This window comes from Chaetomium strumarium, assembly GCF_033439665.1.
Source record: "Chaetomium strumarium strain CBS 333.67 chromosome Unknown B0T15scaffold_3, whole genome shotgun sequence".
NCBI lineage: Eukaryota > Fungi > Ascomycota > Sordariomycetes > Sordariales > Chaetomiaceae > Chaetomium > Chaetomium strumarium.
The window spans coordinates 2,692,147-2,708,989 of NW_026944431.1; the positions used below are offsets into that span (position 1 = coordinate 2,692,147).

The 16,843-nt window shown below is 56.0% G+C and overlaps 8 protein-coding genes across 8 annotated transcripts; 3 read left to right on the plus strand and 5 right to left on the minus strand.

Moving 5' to 3' along the window:
- Window positions 1-688: 688 nt before the first annotated feature.
- On the minus strand, window positions 689-1,909 carry B0T15DRAFT_165847 (uncharacterized protein). The gene is made up of 3 exons (XM_062862160.1): window positions 1,166-1,909; window positions 773-1,106; window positions 689-722 (listed from the first exon to the last, which is right to left on the minus strand). The coding sequence occupies exons 1-2, from the start codon at window positions 1,651-1,653 to the stop codon at window positions 887-889; spliced, it is 708 nt and encodes a 235-aa protein (XP_062722908.1). The 5' UTR covers window positions 1,654-1,909; the 3' UTR covers window positions 689-722; window positions 773-886.
- Window positions 1,910-3,994: 2,085 nt separating this feature from the next.
- On the plus strand, window positions 3,995-4,765 carry B0T15DRAFT_165855 (uncharacterized protein). Its single transcript, XM_062862161.1, has one exon. The coding sequence runs from the start codon at window positions 4,213-4,215 to the stop codon at window positions 4,747-4,749; it is 537 nt and encodes a 178-aa protein (XP_062722909.1). The 5' UTR covers window positions 3,995-4,212; the 3' UTR covers window positions 4,750-4,765.
- A 472-nt stretch (window positions 4,766-5,237) lies between these two features.
- Window positions 5,238-7,422, minus strand: B0T15DRAFT_395623 (glycosyltransferase family 59 protein; the record flags this gene model as incomplete). Its single annotated transcript, XM_062864789.1, has 5 exons — window positions 5,238-6,190; window positions 6,246-6,383; window positions 6,435-6,961; window positions 7,025-7,113; window positions 7,180-7,422. The coding sequence occupies 5 exons, from the start codon at window positions 7,420-7,422 to the stop codon at window positions 5,238-5,240; spliced, it is 1,950 nt and encodes a 649-aa protein (XP_062722910.1).
- Window positions 7,423-7,579: 157 nt separating this feature from the next.
- Window positions 7,580-8,812, minus strand: B0T15DRAFT_529328 (ubiquinol-cytochrome-c reductase complex subunit-domain-containing protein). Its single transcript, XM_062869100.1, has 6 exons — window positions 8,699-8,812; window positions 8,531-8,589; window positions 8,357-8,410; window positions 8,058-8,151; window positions 7,948-8,001; window positions 7,580-7,894 (listed from the first exon to the last, which is right to left on the minus strand). Exons 1-6 carry the CDS (start codon window positions 8,714-8,716, stop codon window positions 7,886-7,888), a joined length of 288 nt encoding a protein of 95 aa, XP_062722911.1. The 5' UTR covers window positions 8,717-8,812; the 3' UTR covers window positions 7,580-7,885.
- A 170-nt stretch (window positions 8,813-8,982) lies between these two features.
- Window positions 8,983-10,643, plus strand: B0T15DRAFT_529333 (vitamin-D-receptor interacting mediator subunit 4-domain-containing protein). Its single transcript, XM_062869101.1, has one exon. The coding sequence runs from the start codon at window positions 9,113-9,115 to the stop codon at window positions 10,154-10,156; it is 1,044 nt and encodes a 347-aa protein (XP_062722912.1). The 5' UTR covers window positions 8,983-9,112; the 3' UTR covers window positions 10,157-10,643.
- Window positions 10,644-13,382, minus strand: B0T15DRAFT_501693 (uncharacterized protein). The gene is made up of 3 exons (XM_062867402.1): window positions 13,125-13,382; window positions 11,118-13,015; window positions 10,644-11,056 (listed from the first exon to the last, which is right to left on the minus strand). The coding sequence occupies exons 2-3, from the start codon at window positions 12,988-12,990 to the stop codon at window positions 10,989-10,991; spliced, it is 1,941 nt and encodes a 646-aa protein (XP_062722913.1). The 5' UTR covers window positions 12,991-13,015; window positions 13,125-13,382; the 3' UTR covers window positions 10,644-10,988.
- A 126-nt stretch (window positions 13,383-13,508) lies between these two features.
- Window positions 13,509-14,837, plus strand: B0T15DRAFT_166039 (uncharacterized protein). The gene has a single exon (XM_062862163.1). The coding sequence runs from the start codon at window positions 13,610-13,612 to the stop codon at window positions 14,738-14,740; it is 1,131 nt and encodes a 376-aa protein (XP_062722914.1). The 5' UTR covers window positions 13,509-13,609; the 3' UTR covers window positions 14,741-14,837.
- B0T15DRAFT_166035 (uncharacterized protein) lies at window positions 14,716-16,643 on the minus strand. Its single transcript, XM_062862162.1, has one exon. The coding sequence runs from the start codon at window positions 16,489-16,491 to the stop codon at window positions 14,935-14,937; it is 1,557 nt and encodes a 518-aa protein (XP_062722915.1). The 5' UTR covers window positions 16,492-16,643; the 3' UTR covers window positions 14,716-14,934.
- Between the last annotated feature and the right edge of the window lie 200 nt (window positions 16,644-16,843).

Below are 16,843 nucleotides of genomic sequence, written 5' to 3' on the forward strand. Positions count from 1 at the left end.
CTTCCATTCTCGACATAGCATCTTCGTAATGCTGGATAAAATCAGGTCGTAGTTTTTCGTTCGCCGATCCAACTCGCTAAGGGTTGACCCGGAACCTGAATAGGTTATGTCCATAGGTGAGCTAGTAAGCGATGACCCCTATGGCCCATACGTCGATGGGTAAGCCGTGCTGCTTTAGCTCGCATTCCGGGGCAAGGTAGTGGATACTGTCTCTCCTGCCCGGCGTTGGTGGTAGCAAATCCCCGGGCCGCCTGAGACGACTGGCTATGCTGATACCGAGAAGCGTCACTCGGACCGGTGCTAAATCGATGCCTACATTGCCTGGTGCCAGATCACCATGAATGAACCTGTGATCATGCATAAATTTGACGGCCGAGAGCAATTCACATAACGCAGCCGCTACGTCGTTCGACATACCGTTTCGTCCTCTATGGAAAGAAGAGTCAGTAGTGTATTATAGACAATGCAATGTATGATATATAGCCACCACCATGCTTAGCACGTTGCCAGGTATAGGATTCTATAGAAGGGGCTTGCATGAACGGTGAACTGACCCGCTATGGTGGTTTGCAATGAAGGCGTCAAGCGTCACTCTCGTAACAGGACTTTGAACTAGAACGATCTCGTTGTCGATTTGTGGATTACCGGTAACCTCAACCAGCTATAGGATGCGATGTTCATCGCAGCTTGTGCCTACGAGGCACGTCAATGCTTCGTAGGTGCTGATTTGCAGGTTAACATAGGCTCGGTCTCGGTTATTTGAGATCCTCACGATCTGAAGCGTAGCGACCTCGTCCTTGGTGTTAGTGCCTTCGAAAACACGACCCTCGCCGGCCGCTCCTAGCGGGCGGCCCATTGCCCATGAGCCAATCTAGCTCTGGTTCGGTTAAGGTATAGGTATCTCGGGAAGCTCGACAAACCCATTATCTCCTTTTACACGGCTTATGAAATCGTCCCGAAGCGTAGGATACCCAGGCGTGTTGGCGAATTCGGTATAGCGGAATTCGTACTGGAGGACACCAGAGGAAATCCGGATAGTATATATATTCAAGATATAAAGCCGTTTTGTAACCAGTACACCGCTGGCTATAACTAGCCAGGTAGGACTATTAGAATTAGAAGCGATCCTTAGCTACCTAGTCTACTAAGAAAAGGTGAACCGTACATGGATATGCCGAACAGACAGTTAATATTCGTCGGCAAAGGTAGATATACAAACAAGGACATTAGCAGGCGGGAGGATATACGCTCAAGACCAAGGAGCTTACGCTTCCCTACGGTCCACCCGAATATCAATCTAGATGGATCTGGTCTGAAGCTCAGAATGAAGTGACCGCGCCAGATCAATCCCGGCCCCGAGTCGTTGGAATTATCTTCCGACTTGGATTGCGTATCTGGCAAAGTGTCGCTGACCTGGTCTGCATCTGCATCGGCCTTCTTGGCTGCCCGGCGACGTATGTGTCGTTTGAATGCCTCCACATCTCGATCTGATACGAGTTCCGTGTTTCGACCGATCCGAAAGGCTCGTTCTCTGTCATCGACATCCTGCCGTCCGGCGATGAGGCGACTGTACAAGTCACTAAATGCCATCCGAGCCAATGGGTTGATGGGCGTCAGGGTCGCAAAGGCGGCGTCGACGTCATCTCTGGCCATTTTGCAAGATGGGTTGAGTACTGAGGGCAAGTAGTGATGGCTCCGGAACAGCGTATCTCGAGATTGGACAACAAGCAAGTTGTCGATGGCTTGCCCAGCAGAGTCGGGCAGAGATCGTTTGGAGGAGAGAAAGAGCGGGGTGTGTCTGAGGGCGTTCCCGTCGGGCACACCAAGATACCGTACCCCGGTAGCTCCCTGCTCCGACCTGAGAACGCAGCCGTACAACCTCCGGTCTGTGTCGGCGGCTAATGGTTGGCTGACGTGACGCGTGCCTGTAGGCAGCGAGCTGCGACGTGCTCTAGCCCAATCATTCCAATACCACACACAGCTAGAGGCCCCTGAGTCCTGACCCCAAGCGGGACCTGCCTATCTGTGCTCTTGCGAAGTGCTGGGCAAGCGTGCAGAATCGGAAGAGCCAGGACGAGACGGCCTTCTGCAAGCAAACCCTCCTAATATGGAAAGTCCCCGAAGGGCTGGGCGCCTGAAACACGCCACAAGACGAAAATCACACCGCTATCTCGACCACGGCAGAAAAGCACCAAGCAAACAAACTTTGCGGCCGTATACCCGATGAGAAGATGATGGCTGATATGCTCCTACGAGATCTTTCGGACCACCACATCCAATGCAAATACCATGCCAATAACCCGTCTGCTGCTTCAGGGGATGACCGCGTTCCTGATGCTAAAGTCGTCAGCATCCACCCCGAGGCCGAGGACGCTGATGGCGATGATACTGGCGTTTTTAATGACGACAACGCTGACCGGAAAATCAAGGACCACCACCGACTTACCGCCATCGTCTTTCAGGGATCGCCCGACGCAGCCTCACATATCGTTTCAAGTCACCCTAGCCAGAAGGCTTACAGTACGTGGGACGCATCCTTATCATTTTTCCCTCGCTCACCATTCTTGGGGCTTGAAGTTGTTCCCTGACCGTTGGCCCCTCCCCCCAGAGCGATATAAGGACAATCCCCGAGGTCCCAGCGGAACTCGAGCGTATCTCTAGGCGCTTGGCGCAGACTTCTCCACACGCGTCGCCGAAGGAACACGAGAAATGCCCAACCTCTATGCTACTATCTCGACTACAATAGACGAGTACTAAGCCAAGAAGCACTACGGCGACTTGATTAGTAAGAAGGGGATGGCTGGGAGGGTCCTACAAGATCTCGTGGACGACGTTAGTGAATATCTTAGCAACAGTTTTTAGAGCCAACCTAGGCGTTGCTCCTGAAGAGATATCAAGAGCGGCCTAGCTCAGCATGATAACGTATGACCGAAGGCTGGTTAGAGGCCGAGTAGCGCTAACAGGAGCCGGTACGTCCCATCCGCCCGGGGTATTGACGACTCTTCAAAAGATCCCGGTCATCCGCTTTTCTTTGTTGTTTGATGATGGTTTTTTTTGGTCGGCCGATTGTGCGATGTTATTCCGCCTCGGTTTTCAACCCATCATTCTTGCCAAAGTCCCATGTCCTTCTTACCCTCCGCCATACTCACTCCAATCCTCCTAAAAGTCCGTGAAAACATGATCCTCAAGTGATGTTCTAGCCTAACTGATCCATTAGGTGAGAGAATTCGTAGATCGTGCCGAAACGTATTGGTAGGCGAGACCTTTACCGTACGAGGTGTGGAAGGATCAAGGGGGTCGCAACCGTCTTTGTGACCGAGGGACTCTGTTGGAAGGTGTAACGTACACCTGGGGTTTAAAAGCAAATTCTGGCTACTGGCCGAGTGGTGGAAAAACCAACTCCAAAGTTGGGGGTGACCAACCTTAGGAAGTCTGAGAGGTTTTCTTGAGATTGGGCAGGTTCCGGTACGCGGTCTATCACAGTACGGATACTCCATATGTAATTCTTTACCCACATAAAACGCCACTCTCCCCGGAGTCCCCGCAGCCTATCAGAAGCGGGGCAAATCCGTGACCCAAGTACCCAACAGCCCCGGCTCCGCCAGCCCGCCCTCAGATGGTCCAGGAAATATGCGACCGGTCATTGGTCGAGCTGATCCCGGGATTGACCGAGACCCGTGCTTTGCGAACCTTGAGAGTCGCTCCGGAAAGAAGCGGCCTACACCTTCATAGAGGGGCTTCGACCCTAATTTCAATCCTTCAAACGACGAACCCATATGGTGCCACGTACAGCATAGGGCTAGGGCATCATACAGACACCACAAGTTGACCTTGACTTTGTTTCGGTAACGAGTACGACTATTTCGTCGAATCCAGAGACGCAAAGGCGAGGTGAGAAACTGCTGCCGTTAAGTGGGTGTATGACGACGGTAGAGTCGATATCACGGGCCAAGCTGCGAGAATTTCTTCCAGAGGCGATTCCGTTCCCCGTCCCCCAAACGGCCATTTTCCACGGCAAACCAGGCACCAAAGGAATTCTTAAGGCACAGCGGGGTCCCACTGTGCGACAAACGATCGTGAGCAGAATAGGGAGCCATCGACCACGGCTGCAGACGACGGCGCCGGCTTCGAAGTTCAAGCGAGCAGGATATCGCCCGCGCACATCGAAGAGCACCTCACCCTAACTACCAGTGGCCCCTCAAGGCACATCCCATGAGCGGCAACATGTCCTCGCAGCGCCCCTTCTTCCTCTCCACCTTCTTCGCCGCCTTCCGGCAGCAAACAACACCATCGTCGCTCTCAAACGCAAGTGCCTCGACCCAGCAACCGAACAAACACAACCCACAACCCACCGCCGCCCAACCAGCCTCAGCCGCAACACCGCGCTCGATAACAACGTCTGCCGCCGCGGTAGCAGCTTCCCAAGCCACCTCCCCGTCCACCTCAGCATCACGTTCCGGCGGGGTAATGAGCCAGCTCCCATTACATTCACCCCGACACCCCCACCACCACCATCATCATCACAGCGGCGGCATCCCGATACCTCAATCACAAGGCACCCATGATAACAGCCATGGCCGGAGGAGAGGCAGTGATAGCAGCAGCGAGGGATTTAGGGACGCCCTCGGGACCGAAAAGCTGTACATCGGGGGCCGGACGGCGACGGGCGAAGAGAGATTCTTCAAGTTGGGAGTGGTGCGGAGGGTGAGGAGCGGGGATAGGCTGAGCTTGGATCGACTGAGTCTGTGAGAGACGCGGTACGGCAAAACAGCGGTGGTGTATCATGCTGGGCAGGACAGGGTATCCAGACGGGAACCCGGGAGGGGTGGGTGGGAAGGCGGAACATGCAACAGTGGTTGCGGCCAAGTGAGCCATACAGTGGGGGCGAGGGCGAGGAGGGACTTCGCGAATGACATGCGAAGGACATGACAGGCGTTCTGCGGCATTGGCGTCGGATGGGCTGGGTTGGTCTTAACAACATGGGAAACTAAATGAGATATGACTGGACTGGAAGAGGCCCGAGGATCAGGAAAAGACTTTTACAGACTTCATGCATTAGAAACCAACAAGCGCAAGGACGGAACATGTATTCCACAACGTTCACTCCGCCGGCTCTCACGAAGCACAAAGTTGTCTTGCAAGCTGTAGCAGCCTGACTGCGCAATCCCCCCCTAACCTAAGGTAGACGACACCCCATGCTGCTACACTGGAATTACCGCCTCGCCCAACCAGGCAGGCTACCACATAAACCTCTGCACCCGGCCCCCATCAAGCAGCTCCCCGTCTTCACCCCTCCAATAGAAGGGCTTGAACAGAAACACGTACATCGTCACCGCATTCACAACCAAGAACCAAACTGTCTCCAGCATAAGCCGCCTGTCGACCGTCCTGTCCACCTCTTCCCACCACGACGCACGACCCGAACCGCCGGTCTTCCCACTTCCGCTTGCGCTAGTACCCGAACCACCACCCCAAACCGCAGTTGCGGCTGATGATGACGACGACGATGATGATGATGACCAAGGTGGCACCAAAAGCCGGTAGAATACCCACGGCAAAATGAAGTACCGTGGCTCGACGAGCGGGGCGGTGATGAGTGAGAGCGCGGTGGTGAGGAGCCAGAGGAGGGCGGTGGATGTGGATGTGCATGTGAGGGGCGGGTTAGTTGACATCATTATGTTTACGCCTTCCGCGGGGTGGGAGCCGGGGTTCTTTCCCGCATCTTCATTGCCGTTGGTGTTGTTGAGGTCGGCTTGAGGTGATTCCTCTGCTATGGGCCGAGAGCTTCTTCCCCTGGAGAGGGTGTCCCATGCGAGCCAGCGGCAGAAGGTGTAGGCCGCGACGAGGGAGAGGCGGAGGGACGGGGAGCGCAGGATGGTGTACCGGAAGACGTAGAACATGTAGTGCCGGTTGTCGGCGAGGGTGAAGGGGTGGATGATGGTGTTGTACTTGACCACCTCCAGGGAGAGGAGGATGGCAAGGAGGGTGGAGGATAGGTTGAGGAGGGACGACCATCGGGAGGAGGACCTTCCGTACGATATGAAGAGAAGAGATTGCAGGTATCGTACGGGGTGAAAGGCGGCCGAGATGATGGATGGCAGAAGTAGGGGTGCGGAGAAGAAGGCAAAGAGCGGCCAGATGTACAGCATCTGGGCGAGGTGGATGGTGGCGATGTGGTTGGACTTGTCTCCTGGACAGCTGTTAGAGCTTCTGAAGCAATTGAGTGGTTGGCCAGGATAACAAACCCAAGACCACGCCCCCGTTCCAGGCCACGAAACAGGCAAACAACCCGAGGATGGCGATATGAGGCCAGACCTGCCGCAGAACCTTGGCAGGGTTGCAGAGGGCCGTGATGGCAATGGTAAGCAGGCAGGCCAGCCAGTCTGGATCGTCAGCACTCATTATCACTGAGTCTCGGAACAAGGATGACATACCCTCAGCGCCCGACTGGTTTAAGGGTGGGTCATGAAGCTTGAGCTTCTGTTGGGACGGCTGAGAATCGGACTGCACAGACCGCAGGACATGGACTGCCTCCAAGCCGCCCATGTACACAACGACCCAGAAGACGTTGGTCTGCCGCATGAAGAGCGCAGCGATGCCCAACATCACCGTGCAGAGGTCATTCGCTAGACTTGGACGTTGAGTGCCTATCCGAAGCAGGTGGTTCCGGTACGCAACCAGCACAACCAAGGTTGAGACCACATCGGTGTAGTACAATCCTGAAAAGAAGAAGATGATGGGAAAGAGGGAGACGTTGAGACCCGTATGGTACGCATACCAGGAGATGCCCTGAGGGCCGGGCTTCCCGTCTCGCTCCGCCATCCGAATCTCGATCAGGTGCCGGCATTGCGAGGCGGCGAAGGCGGTTAAGAGCGTAGCGAGTAGGTTGATGAACCTTAGACTGGATGGAGTGCATTGCGGCAATAGCCAGAGCTTGTGATACACCACAGACAGTAGGTAGCTAGGCGTGACGGTGTTAGTGACGTCTTAAGCGAACTAACCTCAAGGGGTAAAGTATGCTCACAGGCCTGGTGGGGTGGTGATCTTGTCGTCCCAGTCGAAGAAGCGGCTCTCGCAGTATGTTTGGGCCTGCGGAATGTGAAACACCTCATCCTGATCTCTTGTTAGTGTATAGTGCAGCTGGTGTAGTCTTATTGTGGAAACAGGTGAGCCACTCACAAGGTACGGCTCAGGGACGTATTTGTCCACAAGTGCTAGCCAAGCGCTAGCTGCCAGGAAAAGGCATAGGAAGCCAACAGTCTGAAGTAATCGCACTCGAATGGATGGCGGGGAAGCTTTGGCCGATGTTGACGTCTTCCCTGAGAGCGGCGCAAGAAAGGAGCCGAGGACGCACGCGATGGCGAGCCCCTTGAGCAGCTCAACAATGGGCAGGCGTTCGCGGACGGCCCAGACGCCTTCCATTGTAGCGAGCGTGATGAGAGAATGACGTAAAGGAAATGGACATTAGAAAACCCTCAAAATTACTGGCAACTCATTGGTACGAATGTTAGATATGGGTCTTGGAATCTCGGTCATAAAAGTTCACTGAGATTCAGTGTGTTGAATCTCACAGGTGTCCACATTGGGAGTGCTTTGGATCTCAGAAGGTCCGTGCACTGGACATCTCGAGGGCTGGCGTTGAGAGATAACCGCGCGCTCGGCCATGGCTCCCACAGTAGAATTCGCACGCAAGGAAAATCGCTGGGGGATCTTGAATATACTGAAGTGGTCACCGTGGCAGTGGGAAGTGGAAGCATCGGCCTTGGAAGGGCAGTCTATAGCACGCTCTCTTTTATACAGGGCTCACATACACCTAACACGGCAAATGCGCAACCCAAACCTCGGGCGCCACAACCGCCGTCTTTGCACGCTGGATGAAGACTGTTTAGAACGGCTATAATTCATAGTTAGCAACCCAATCATCCGTCTGGAATAGACTGCACCCACGTTGTCCGAAGCCGGGATCTCGTGGATGAAGTAGTGGCCAACGAAAGGCACCTTCTGTGGGACAGTTAGCGAGTCACGGATCGAGTGCAGACACCGTAGAGCTGGCATACCTGGAGGATGTCCCTTTGTAGTCTGGGAATGCCCGAGGCGTAGAAGATGACGGCGAACAGTGCGACACCGCCGAACATGCCAGCCTTGACACCCCTTCATCCAGATTAGCCAGGCCCTATGCTTTCCAACATCTTCATGTCTGCATTTGCAGATCCAGAACAGCACTCATGAGTCGTTGCAGCAGAAAGCCAGCCCGATTCCTCGCTGTCCTGTGCGGCGACCATAAGACCCGTATGCGCCAGAGAGGGTTGGACTTAATACCCTGCAATGTGCGGTACGACGTTCGTTGAGGACTTACTCTTTGAGGAGGTGCTTTGTGCTGATGCCGGCGATTTGGGACTGGTAGAAGTACCTAAAACCAACCCAATTAGCAACCTGCTCAGTCCCACTTGGTTCCTGCCATCGGCGACCGCAGAGTTGCTCGTCCTGTAGGAGGGCGACCGTGAACCTCGAAAAATGGGTGAGCGCTTACTTCGGGCCGTAGGGGCTCTTGTACGTCGGGTAGCCGGACGCCGGCCGGCGTGGAGGGCTCTGTGAATGACATCGGTTAGCTGATGGTGCCATTTGTGCATGCGCATTCGCAGCTGGGGAGCAAGGAAAACAGGGCGTAGAAATTGCAGAGCGTCGCTCCACAACATACAGTGAGATTCGTCTTCATGGCTGTGGCGGGAAGAGCGAGTGGCTGCTTCAATGGCTGCGAAACAATCTTATGTGCGACACCTCAAAGTGCTCGATTCTCGCGAGATTCTTGCGGATGAAGCCGGAGGTGATCGGATTGGTGCCTGAGGCATCAATATTCGGGCTAGCCAATTGGTGCCTCAGGCCAGGTTGTCACATGCACGATCGCGCTTCTGGCCTTTTGGGAAGGTGGGGCTGATGTTGCTTTCCCCAGAACGCGTCCGTTTGTTCATCATTCAAACTTCCCCGACTGCTCTTCGTTACCCCACATTCAGCATACGCAATACCAGGAGCTATCATTCGCCTTTCTATCAACATTATCTGTCAATACCTGGTATCGGAACTATTATACGCAACGACAATATATGCGCCGGTCATGGATAAGGAGCTGGACGGCCGCTTTGAGCGGCTCGAGAAGGCGCTCAATAACATGATCGACTCAGTGGTGAAGAACAATCCGTCAGAGCAGCTAGCGGAGGAACTAGTAGCCGCCCAAGACGGTGTTACTGAGGGCTTGAGACTTCTCGAGAAACACCAGAACAACTACGCGCGAATACAACAACTGCGACAGGACGTATCGCGCTACGACGATCAGATCAAGGACATCATCCACTCTCTCTGGCAGATGCGAAAAGAGCTTGTTGCTGTAACCGCCACCCCACCAGGCGGCTCAAAATATCAATTCACAACCGAAGACCTTCTCACCTACGCCCGGCTCATCAGCCGCCAGACCCTCCCTCTGCCGCCTGTGCTCAAGAATCACCTGGAGTCTAACGCAAGCCGGCCTGCCGATCCTGAAAGCCAGACCGCCCAAACACCCAACGCGAGCTTCAACTTCGGCTTCAGCAACGCCTCAATTGGCACCCCAGCCCCCCTGAGCGCGTCTACACCAAACACAGCCGCCAACGAGGCCGCTACAACGCAACACACAAGCCAGCTTCCGCTTTCCCAACCATATACCAAGCCCCCCACCACGGAGGAGAAACTCCCCGCCCACCTCAAACCAGCCGTCAACCCGCTCCTCGACACGGGCTTCCAGCCCTGGCCGACACCAGAACAGATCCGGTCCGGCGCGCTCGCCGACATCCAGCGGCTCGTGGACAAGGGCATCGACCCGAAGAACTACGACCCGGAAGAGGAAGAGCGCAAGCGGGTCGCAGAGGAGCAAGCCAAGAAAGAAGCGGAGGAGCGGGCGCGGCGGGAGCGGGAAGAGGCCGAGCGTCGGATGCGCGAGGAGCGGGAGCGCATGGCACGGGAGCGGGAGCGGGCGAGGCAGATGGAGGCTGCTGCTTCTGGTGCTGCTGGTGGGTCTGACGGGAGGACGGATAGCGTTGCCGTGGGGATGGGAAGGGCGGCGAATAAGCCGAAGCAGTTCACTTTCCTGGGCGCGGATGACGACGACGAAGATGAGGAGGATTAGGCATCTTGTCTTGAGGAGGCCGAGGCCGACGTGCTGGATTCGGAGACGGGAATTCCTCCGGGGTGGAATGATGATGACTGGGAGGCTGAGGCCGAGGTGCTCGATCTGGAGAAGAGTGTTCCTCTGGGGTGGGATGATAACCACCGGCAGGACCACAAGCACGATTACGTGACTATTCTTGAACACAAGGACCAGCCGAGCTTGGAGCAGGCTGATGCCTCGGCTAGGAATGAGGTTAACCACGATGGCAAGAAGCATCAGAAACCCCTGGCCCGGTGGTATCCAATGGTGGGATGGGTCAACGGGGTGCAAGGGAAGACTTTCTATGCACCATGGCGCAGAGGGCATGTACACTACTAATACCCGGAACCAGAAAAGGCGTTGCAAGGGAAGCATCATTACAGCATCATGGGACAGCGGAATGGTTTACAATTGGAACAAGCAGAGCGGTCCGGTTCACGGTTTAGGGAAGAAAGCAGTACTAAGTAAGGTACCGTAATCATCCTAAGGCAAGAATGTGCCTCAGCCGCGCCTCTCTTTCAGCCCGCATTCCGCCTCTCCGTCAGAAACCCTGGCCCAAGTTCAACTCCGTCGCCCATGTTGAGGAAAGACAAGACAACAATCGTCTAGTATGGTATAGTATGCTCCCTGCCCGGGACACAAGCACTAACTTCCCTCGTGTTGATGTTACAAACTTTTCCACATCCTCCGTACCCCTGCGCGATGGTACTGTACATCGATTCGACTACCTAGCCTACCACTAGATGGCAAGCAACCACGGAAACCACGACGACAGGCCCATCCCCTGAATTTTGCGCCCATCTTACACTGTCTAATCGATCTTGATGGATGAGTAGATCTTGCGGACGAACAGCCAACTTGCAAAGAAGCCGATGGAGCCTGCAACGTAAATTGTTAGAAAATAGCTCACACTCCATGCAAGCGGAGGAAGAACACGTACCGGTCAGGATAAAGAACAAGAACGAGATGAGCAAGCTGTACCCGATATACAGCACGCTCCCCGCAAAGCCGCCCAGGGACAGCTTGCTGACCCAGTAGATCAGGGCGTTGAGGAAGATGTAGCCGGCCGTGGTGCCGGCGGCCAGGAAGGAGCGCCACTGCCAGTTGTAATCCTCGGCGCACAGCAGGAAGTACACCATAAGCACCGTAACGGCGGCGCACGTCATGATCATGAGGCCGTAGCACAGGAAGAGGAAGCCGAACATGTAGTAGATCTTGCTGAACCAGATGGAGCTCATGATGAAGTAGAGCTCGACGAAAATGGCGCCGAAAGGGAGGAGGCCCACCAGCAACATGCTCGGCCCCGGTTTGAGGTAGGTGGTGACGGGCGGGATCTGGCGAGGGATCTGGTTGGTGCGGACGGGCGGCTCGATGGTAGGCGCGCGGAAGCCGAGCCATGAGCCGGCGAAGGAGAGCGGGACGCTGATGACGAACCAGATCAGGATTATGACCAGCATGGTGGTGAATGGAACGGCGCCGGAGGATTCCTTCGCCCAGAGGAAGAGGTCGAGCAGGAAGAAGGTGGCGAAGACGATGCCCGGCACCAGGAGAGGGGTCAGGATGATGCAGAGCTTCCATTTGTCGCCCTGCAGCGACTTGTACATGCGAGCCGATGTGTAGCCGCCGACGAAGCCGAGGACGGTGTAGAGGAGGATCATGATCGTGCCGAGGGAACCGCGGTTCGAGGGGGAGAGGAAGCCAAGGAGGGCGAAAGCGATGGTGAAGCCGGCCATCACGAAGAGCTGGGCGCCGTTACCCAGGAAGACGGAGAGCAAGAGCGGGTGAGAGGGCGTGCGGAACACGTCGCCGTGGACCAACTTCCAGCCCGAGTCCTCTTGAACGCCATCCTCCAGGGCTGATGTGCCAGAGAGGTCCTCAAGGTTGAGCTGATCCAGCCTGTTGTAACGGGCTATGTCCTTCTTTAAAGCACGGACGAGGATCGACATGACCGTCAGCACCAGGAAGACGACAATGATGGCCGAGTTGATGAGCGAGAACCAGTGGATCTTGGGGTCGAAAACGTGGAGGTATTTGTCCCAGCGCGTTGCCCAAGCTGTCGCCGACGGCCTCCAATACACACTGTATGTGAACTGAACTTCGGTGTCGCCCGACTCGTCCAGAACTACGGGGGGCAGCGTCTGGTCGTTGCACGTGTCCGGGCCGACCCCGCCGGTGTATCTCCTCGACTCGGGCTGGACAAGCACCCCCACGACACGGTATTGGTCTTTGCTCCCGGCCACTTGGTGGTATTCGACAAGGATGTCATAGTGATTGTTGAACTCAACCTGGTGACCCTCCGCCGTCGTCTGTCCCAAAAGGAATCCTGGATTATAAAACTCCGTGTTGGTCCAGTCATCTACGATCGGCTGCCCTGCTGGAAGCCCGTCCACTAGCCAGTTGAGGCTGATTCCCTCCCGGATTTGCTGGTTCACAAACTGGGCCGGCCCTTTCTCGTATTTCGTCTTGCACAGTGTTTTGCAGGTCTCGTTATGTTTCATCTTAAGCTCGAATGGGGATGTCTTTATCCTGTCCCCGAACAGTATGCTGCCTAAGCTCGCGCCGACATTTTCGACCCCTTGCTCGGGCTTGCAGAACTGGAAAAGGGGGTGATAGTAATCGTAGGACACAACCGAGTGTAACATGGCATCTGACCCTGCGACTGGCCGGATGGTGTTGACATAAAGCGGCACCGGCTCGTCCTGCTTGTATGATGTCGGCGCGACACCGGGGAGGTAGAAGGCCGATGCAAGCTGCGGCGCGGCCAGCAGTGCTGTGAGCAGCGCCCGGCACGGCGCATGGTGACTTAAATGCATCGCGCCGTCGATGAGAATTCGTCTGCTAAAAAAGACAGGTTAGCACGTTGGAGGGATATGCTGTGGTCTGCAGCTTGCATCAATGGTGCGCACTGCGTGGTCCCGGGGACCTGGGAGAAAGAGCCAGTACATACATAGTACCTCAATGGCTTCGGTTCTTTGCTTCAACCCGCCCGAACGATCCGCACTATATCGAAGAAGCGTTCATGAATGATTAGGTACAAACTGAGCACGAGAATGGAACCGGGGCAAGATGCAGGCGGAAAGAGTGCGTAGAAAAATAGTAGAGGTCGCAGCGCGCTGTCTGAGCCTAGGTCTACATGCAAGTTGTCAACGACTTCTTTCAAAACTGCACAAAGCCCCTGGTCGCCCATTATGAAGCTGTTGGCCCGTGCAGCCGATATGTCGCGTTCAGATGGGATCGCCAAGAGCGGATAAAGTCCGGCTAATCAAGACCCACTTAGCTGAGCAAGCCCGTCTCATCTTGGCATGCAGATAATGCAGCCTTGTGAGTCCATAAAAAAGTTCAGCGGGGCCAGAGAGAAATTCCTTCTTGAACCAACAGAGTATTGCACAGCTGAAAATCTCGAGCGTGCCTGTAGGTGACCTCTCTGCGACAATGGCGGCACCAGCGACTCTTCTAGCATTGCTGGACTCCCTTACCAAGTCCCTCACGTCAACACTTGAGGTAGCACCGAAACTCGCCAATCTAGAGCTCCCCAAAGAAGGCATTTCCCTCCTCGATGTGAAGAACGAGCTGCTCCTCACATACCTGCAAAACCTGGTCTTTCTCATTCTCATCAAGTTGCGTCAAGCGAAAAAGGGCGTCTCGGGGGATAAAACAGAAAATGGGAGTCTCGGCGATGTTGTCGTTTCGAAACTGGTCGAACTGAGACTGTACCTCGAGAAGGGCGCACGGCCACTGGAGGACAAGCTTCGGTTCCAGATCGACAAAGTGCTTCGTGCGGCAGACGATGCTGAACGCAACGCAAAGGCCGCTGAAGAAGCGTCGACGGCCAATGGGCACGGGTCCGGCTTCGAGTCCGAGTCCGGCAGCGAGGACGACGAGGAGGGCGACGAGGATGAACGGGAAGAAGCCGTCGATGGCCGGAAGATCGCGGATCTTCAGCACCGCCCCAACCTCGCCGGGTTCCAGCGCCCGACTGCCGCCGCGCAAGCCGGGAAGGAGAAGGACGCGTCGGGTGTTTACCGTCCGCCAAGGATCGCCCCCGTGGTGATGCCCACCACCGAACGGCGCGAGAAGGCTAAGGAGCGACCCCTCAAGTCTGCCACGCTAGATGAGTTCATCGCCGACGAGATGTCGACGGCACCTATTGCGGAACACAGCATCGGCACTACGATTGTGAACGGCGGGCGGAAGATCAAGACGGCTTCTGAACGTCGCAGAGAGGAAGAACTCCGGAATTACGAGGAGACGAACTTTGTCCGGCTGCCCAAGGAGAGCAAGAAGGACAAAGCAAAAAGGTCCAAGCTAGAAGGGCGTAGCGCCCGGATGAGCTTCGGTGGCGAGGAGTGGAGAGAACTTAGCGGAAGCGTGGACAGGATCAGCCGGCTTACAAAGGGCAAGAGTTCCGGCGGTGGCACCAAGGCTCTGCTGGAGAAGAGCCGTAAGAGGGGCATCGATACCGTCGATGGCCCCCGTGGGAATGGCGCTAACATGGGCGAGAGATACCAAAAGCGGCTCAAAGTGCTTGAGAGTGGCCGGGGCTCAAGAGGAAAGGGGCGGTGAAGTACTGCCGCATTTCAAGCCAATATCAAGCTCAATACCGTTCAGCATCCCTTTTTTGGCGGCCATGTTACCCTTGCGATATGTTTACAAACGTCCCATCATGTTCAACGCAAAGCGTTTCTGCAACACACCTTCCCCGTCCCTTGGGCCAACCAATATCTGTTTCGTCTCAGGCTGCTCACTCCTTAAACCCCTTAAAAGCTGGAGCCGACGTCCCGACCATCGACTGCCTTCCATCCCAGCCCGTTACGGATTCGGTCCTCGGCCTTCACTACACGCGACGGCAGCATAAAGCCCAAGCCGAAGAAGACGAAGAATGCCCATTTCCAACGGAAGGGGTTGAATGCGATGCAGAAGGTAAACCACCAGACCAGCTCGAGATAGGTGAAGAAGTCAAACGGCCCGACAGGCGACGCCATCTTGAGCAACCTCGTCATGTCGATCCAGCGCCTCATCCAAAACGGGCTCGGTCTCGTCAAGGGATCTACCAGGAACATGAGCAGGATCCTCGTGTAAATCCCGATGTGCCAGTTCCCGACCGTTCCAATGGCGTTTTTGTACGTGCAGTTGATGCACGAAATCGACGGGTGATTCGGCGGGAATGTCTGAAGATACCAGTTCGGTGGGCTGTACGGCTTCTCGAAGCACTCCTCGGGCAGGAAATCCAACTTGGGTCGGGCAAACCCCGTTGCCATGACCACCACGTCGCCCTCGATCAAGTCCTTCCTCCCCGGGCCGCCAGCCGGAACACCTTTCGCCCGCCGGCTGATCTTGACCCCTTTCTCCGTGAAACCCTCGATATCGCAGCGGATCCACTCCGCCTTCTTCGACCTCAGCTTCTCCATGATGTCGGAATTCACCATCGGCGTGTCCGTGAAGATGCCCTTGTTCGCCGGTGCCAGGTCCTCCAGGTCGCGGTAGAACATCTTGCGCAGCAGCAGCTCGGGGATCCAGCTCAGGAAGGTCTCCTGGCCAAAGATGTTGAGCGCGAGCAGCACGTTCCACACCGGGTTGCGCGGGATGATCCACTTGTCGCTGCGCGCGAGGATGTAGATCTTGCGGGCGCCCTCGTCGTGCGCGAACTCGAGCGCCTCGACCGCGCTGGCGCCGCCGCCGATGATGATCAGCGTCTTGTCGCGCGCCGAGCACCCGCTGCTGGTCAGCTGGCTCGAGTGGCGGATGTCGCCGCGGAACCGGTCCATGCCCGGCATGTGCGGCACCTTGGGCTCGCCGCAGGTCCCCACCGCTGAGATGATGCCGTCGAAGCGGCCCAGTGACGGGTTGCCGTTGATGACCCACCGGCCGTGCTCGTCCTGCTCGATGCGGTCGATCTTGGTGTTGAAGCGCGTGCGGCCGTCGAGCCCGTAGCGGCGCCACAGCTCCCGCACCTGGCTGAGGATCTGTTGCCGGTCCGGGTATCCGTGCTCCCACTTGACCGAGGGGTGAAAGCGGTACATGATGGAGTGGATCTGCAGGCTGGACGTGTTGTTGACGCGGCTCCAGATGCCGCCGAGCGTGTCCCTGTCGCCGGCCTCGAAGATGGTCACGTCGAAGCCGTGGCCGATGCAGTGCGCTGCGCTGGTCACGCCCGTGATGCCCGCGCCGACGACGGCGATTTTAGGCCGGGTGAGCCGCGTGCTGGGCCCGGGCGGGTTGGGCGAGAGGATCTTGTCGGCGAGCCATTGGAAGATCTGGAAGAAGAAGAGGAAGGGGTGGAAGAGGGGGTTATAGACCTGGGACTGGGACGGCATTTTCTTGTTGGGTGGTCGAGGTTTGAGCGCGTAGGTACTCAAAGTGCTCACCAGTGTCCGGTATCGATGAGAGGAATGAAAACTCTAGTCGGATAGTCGTCCACGGTGACATAGAGACTAAGTATAAAACACAATAAGACGATAAAAAAGAGCAATAGTAGGAGTTCTTGGCACTCTGGCATCATGCGCGAATGACGTCACTCAGTGTAACTGGGTTGCAGTGCATGTGAAACCGTTTTGGCCGGTAAACGCACCGCTGACATGTGAAACTGAGAAGGTGGTTCTATAAGCGTGAGGCTTCGAGGCTGCTAGTGAAGTGTGCGGAGGTGTGAAGTGTTTTGGTTCTCGGTCA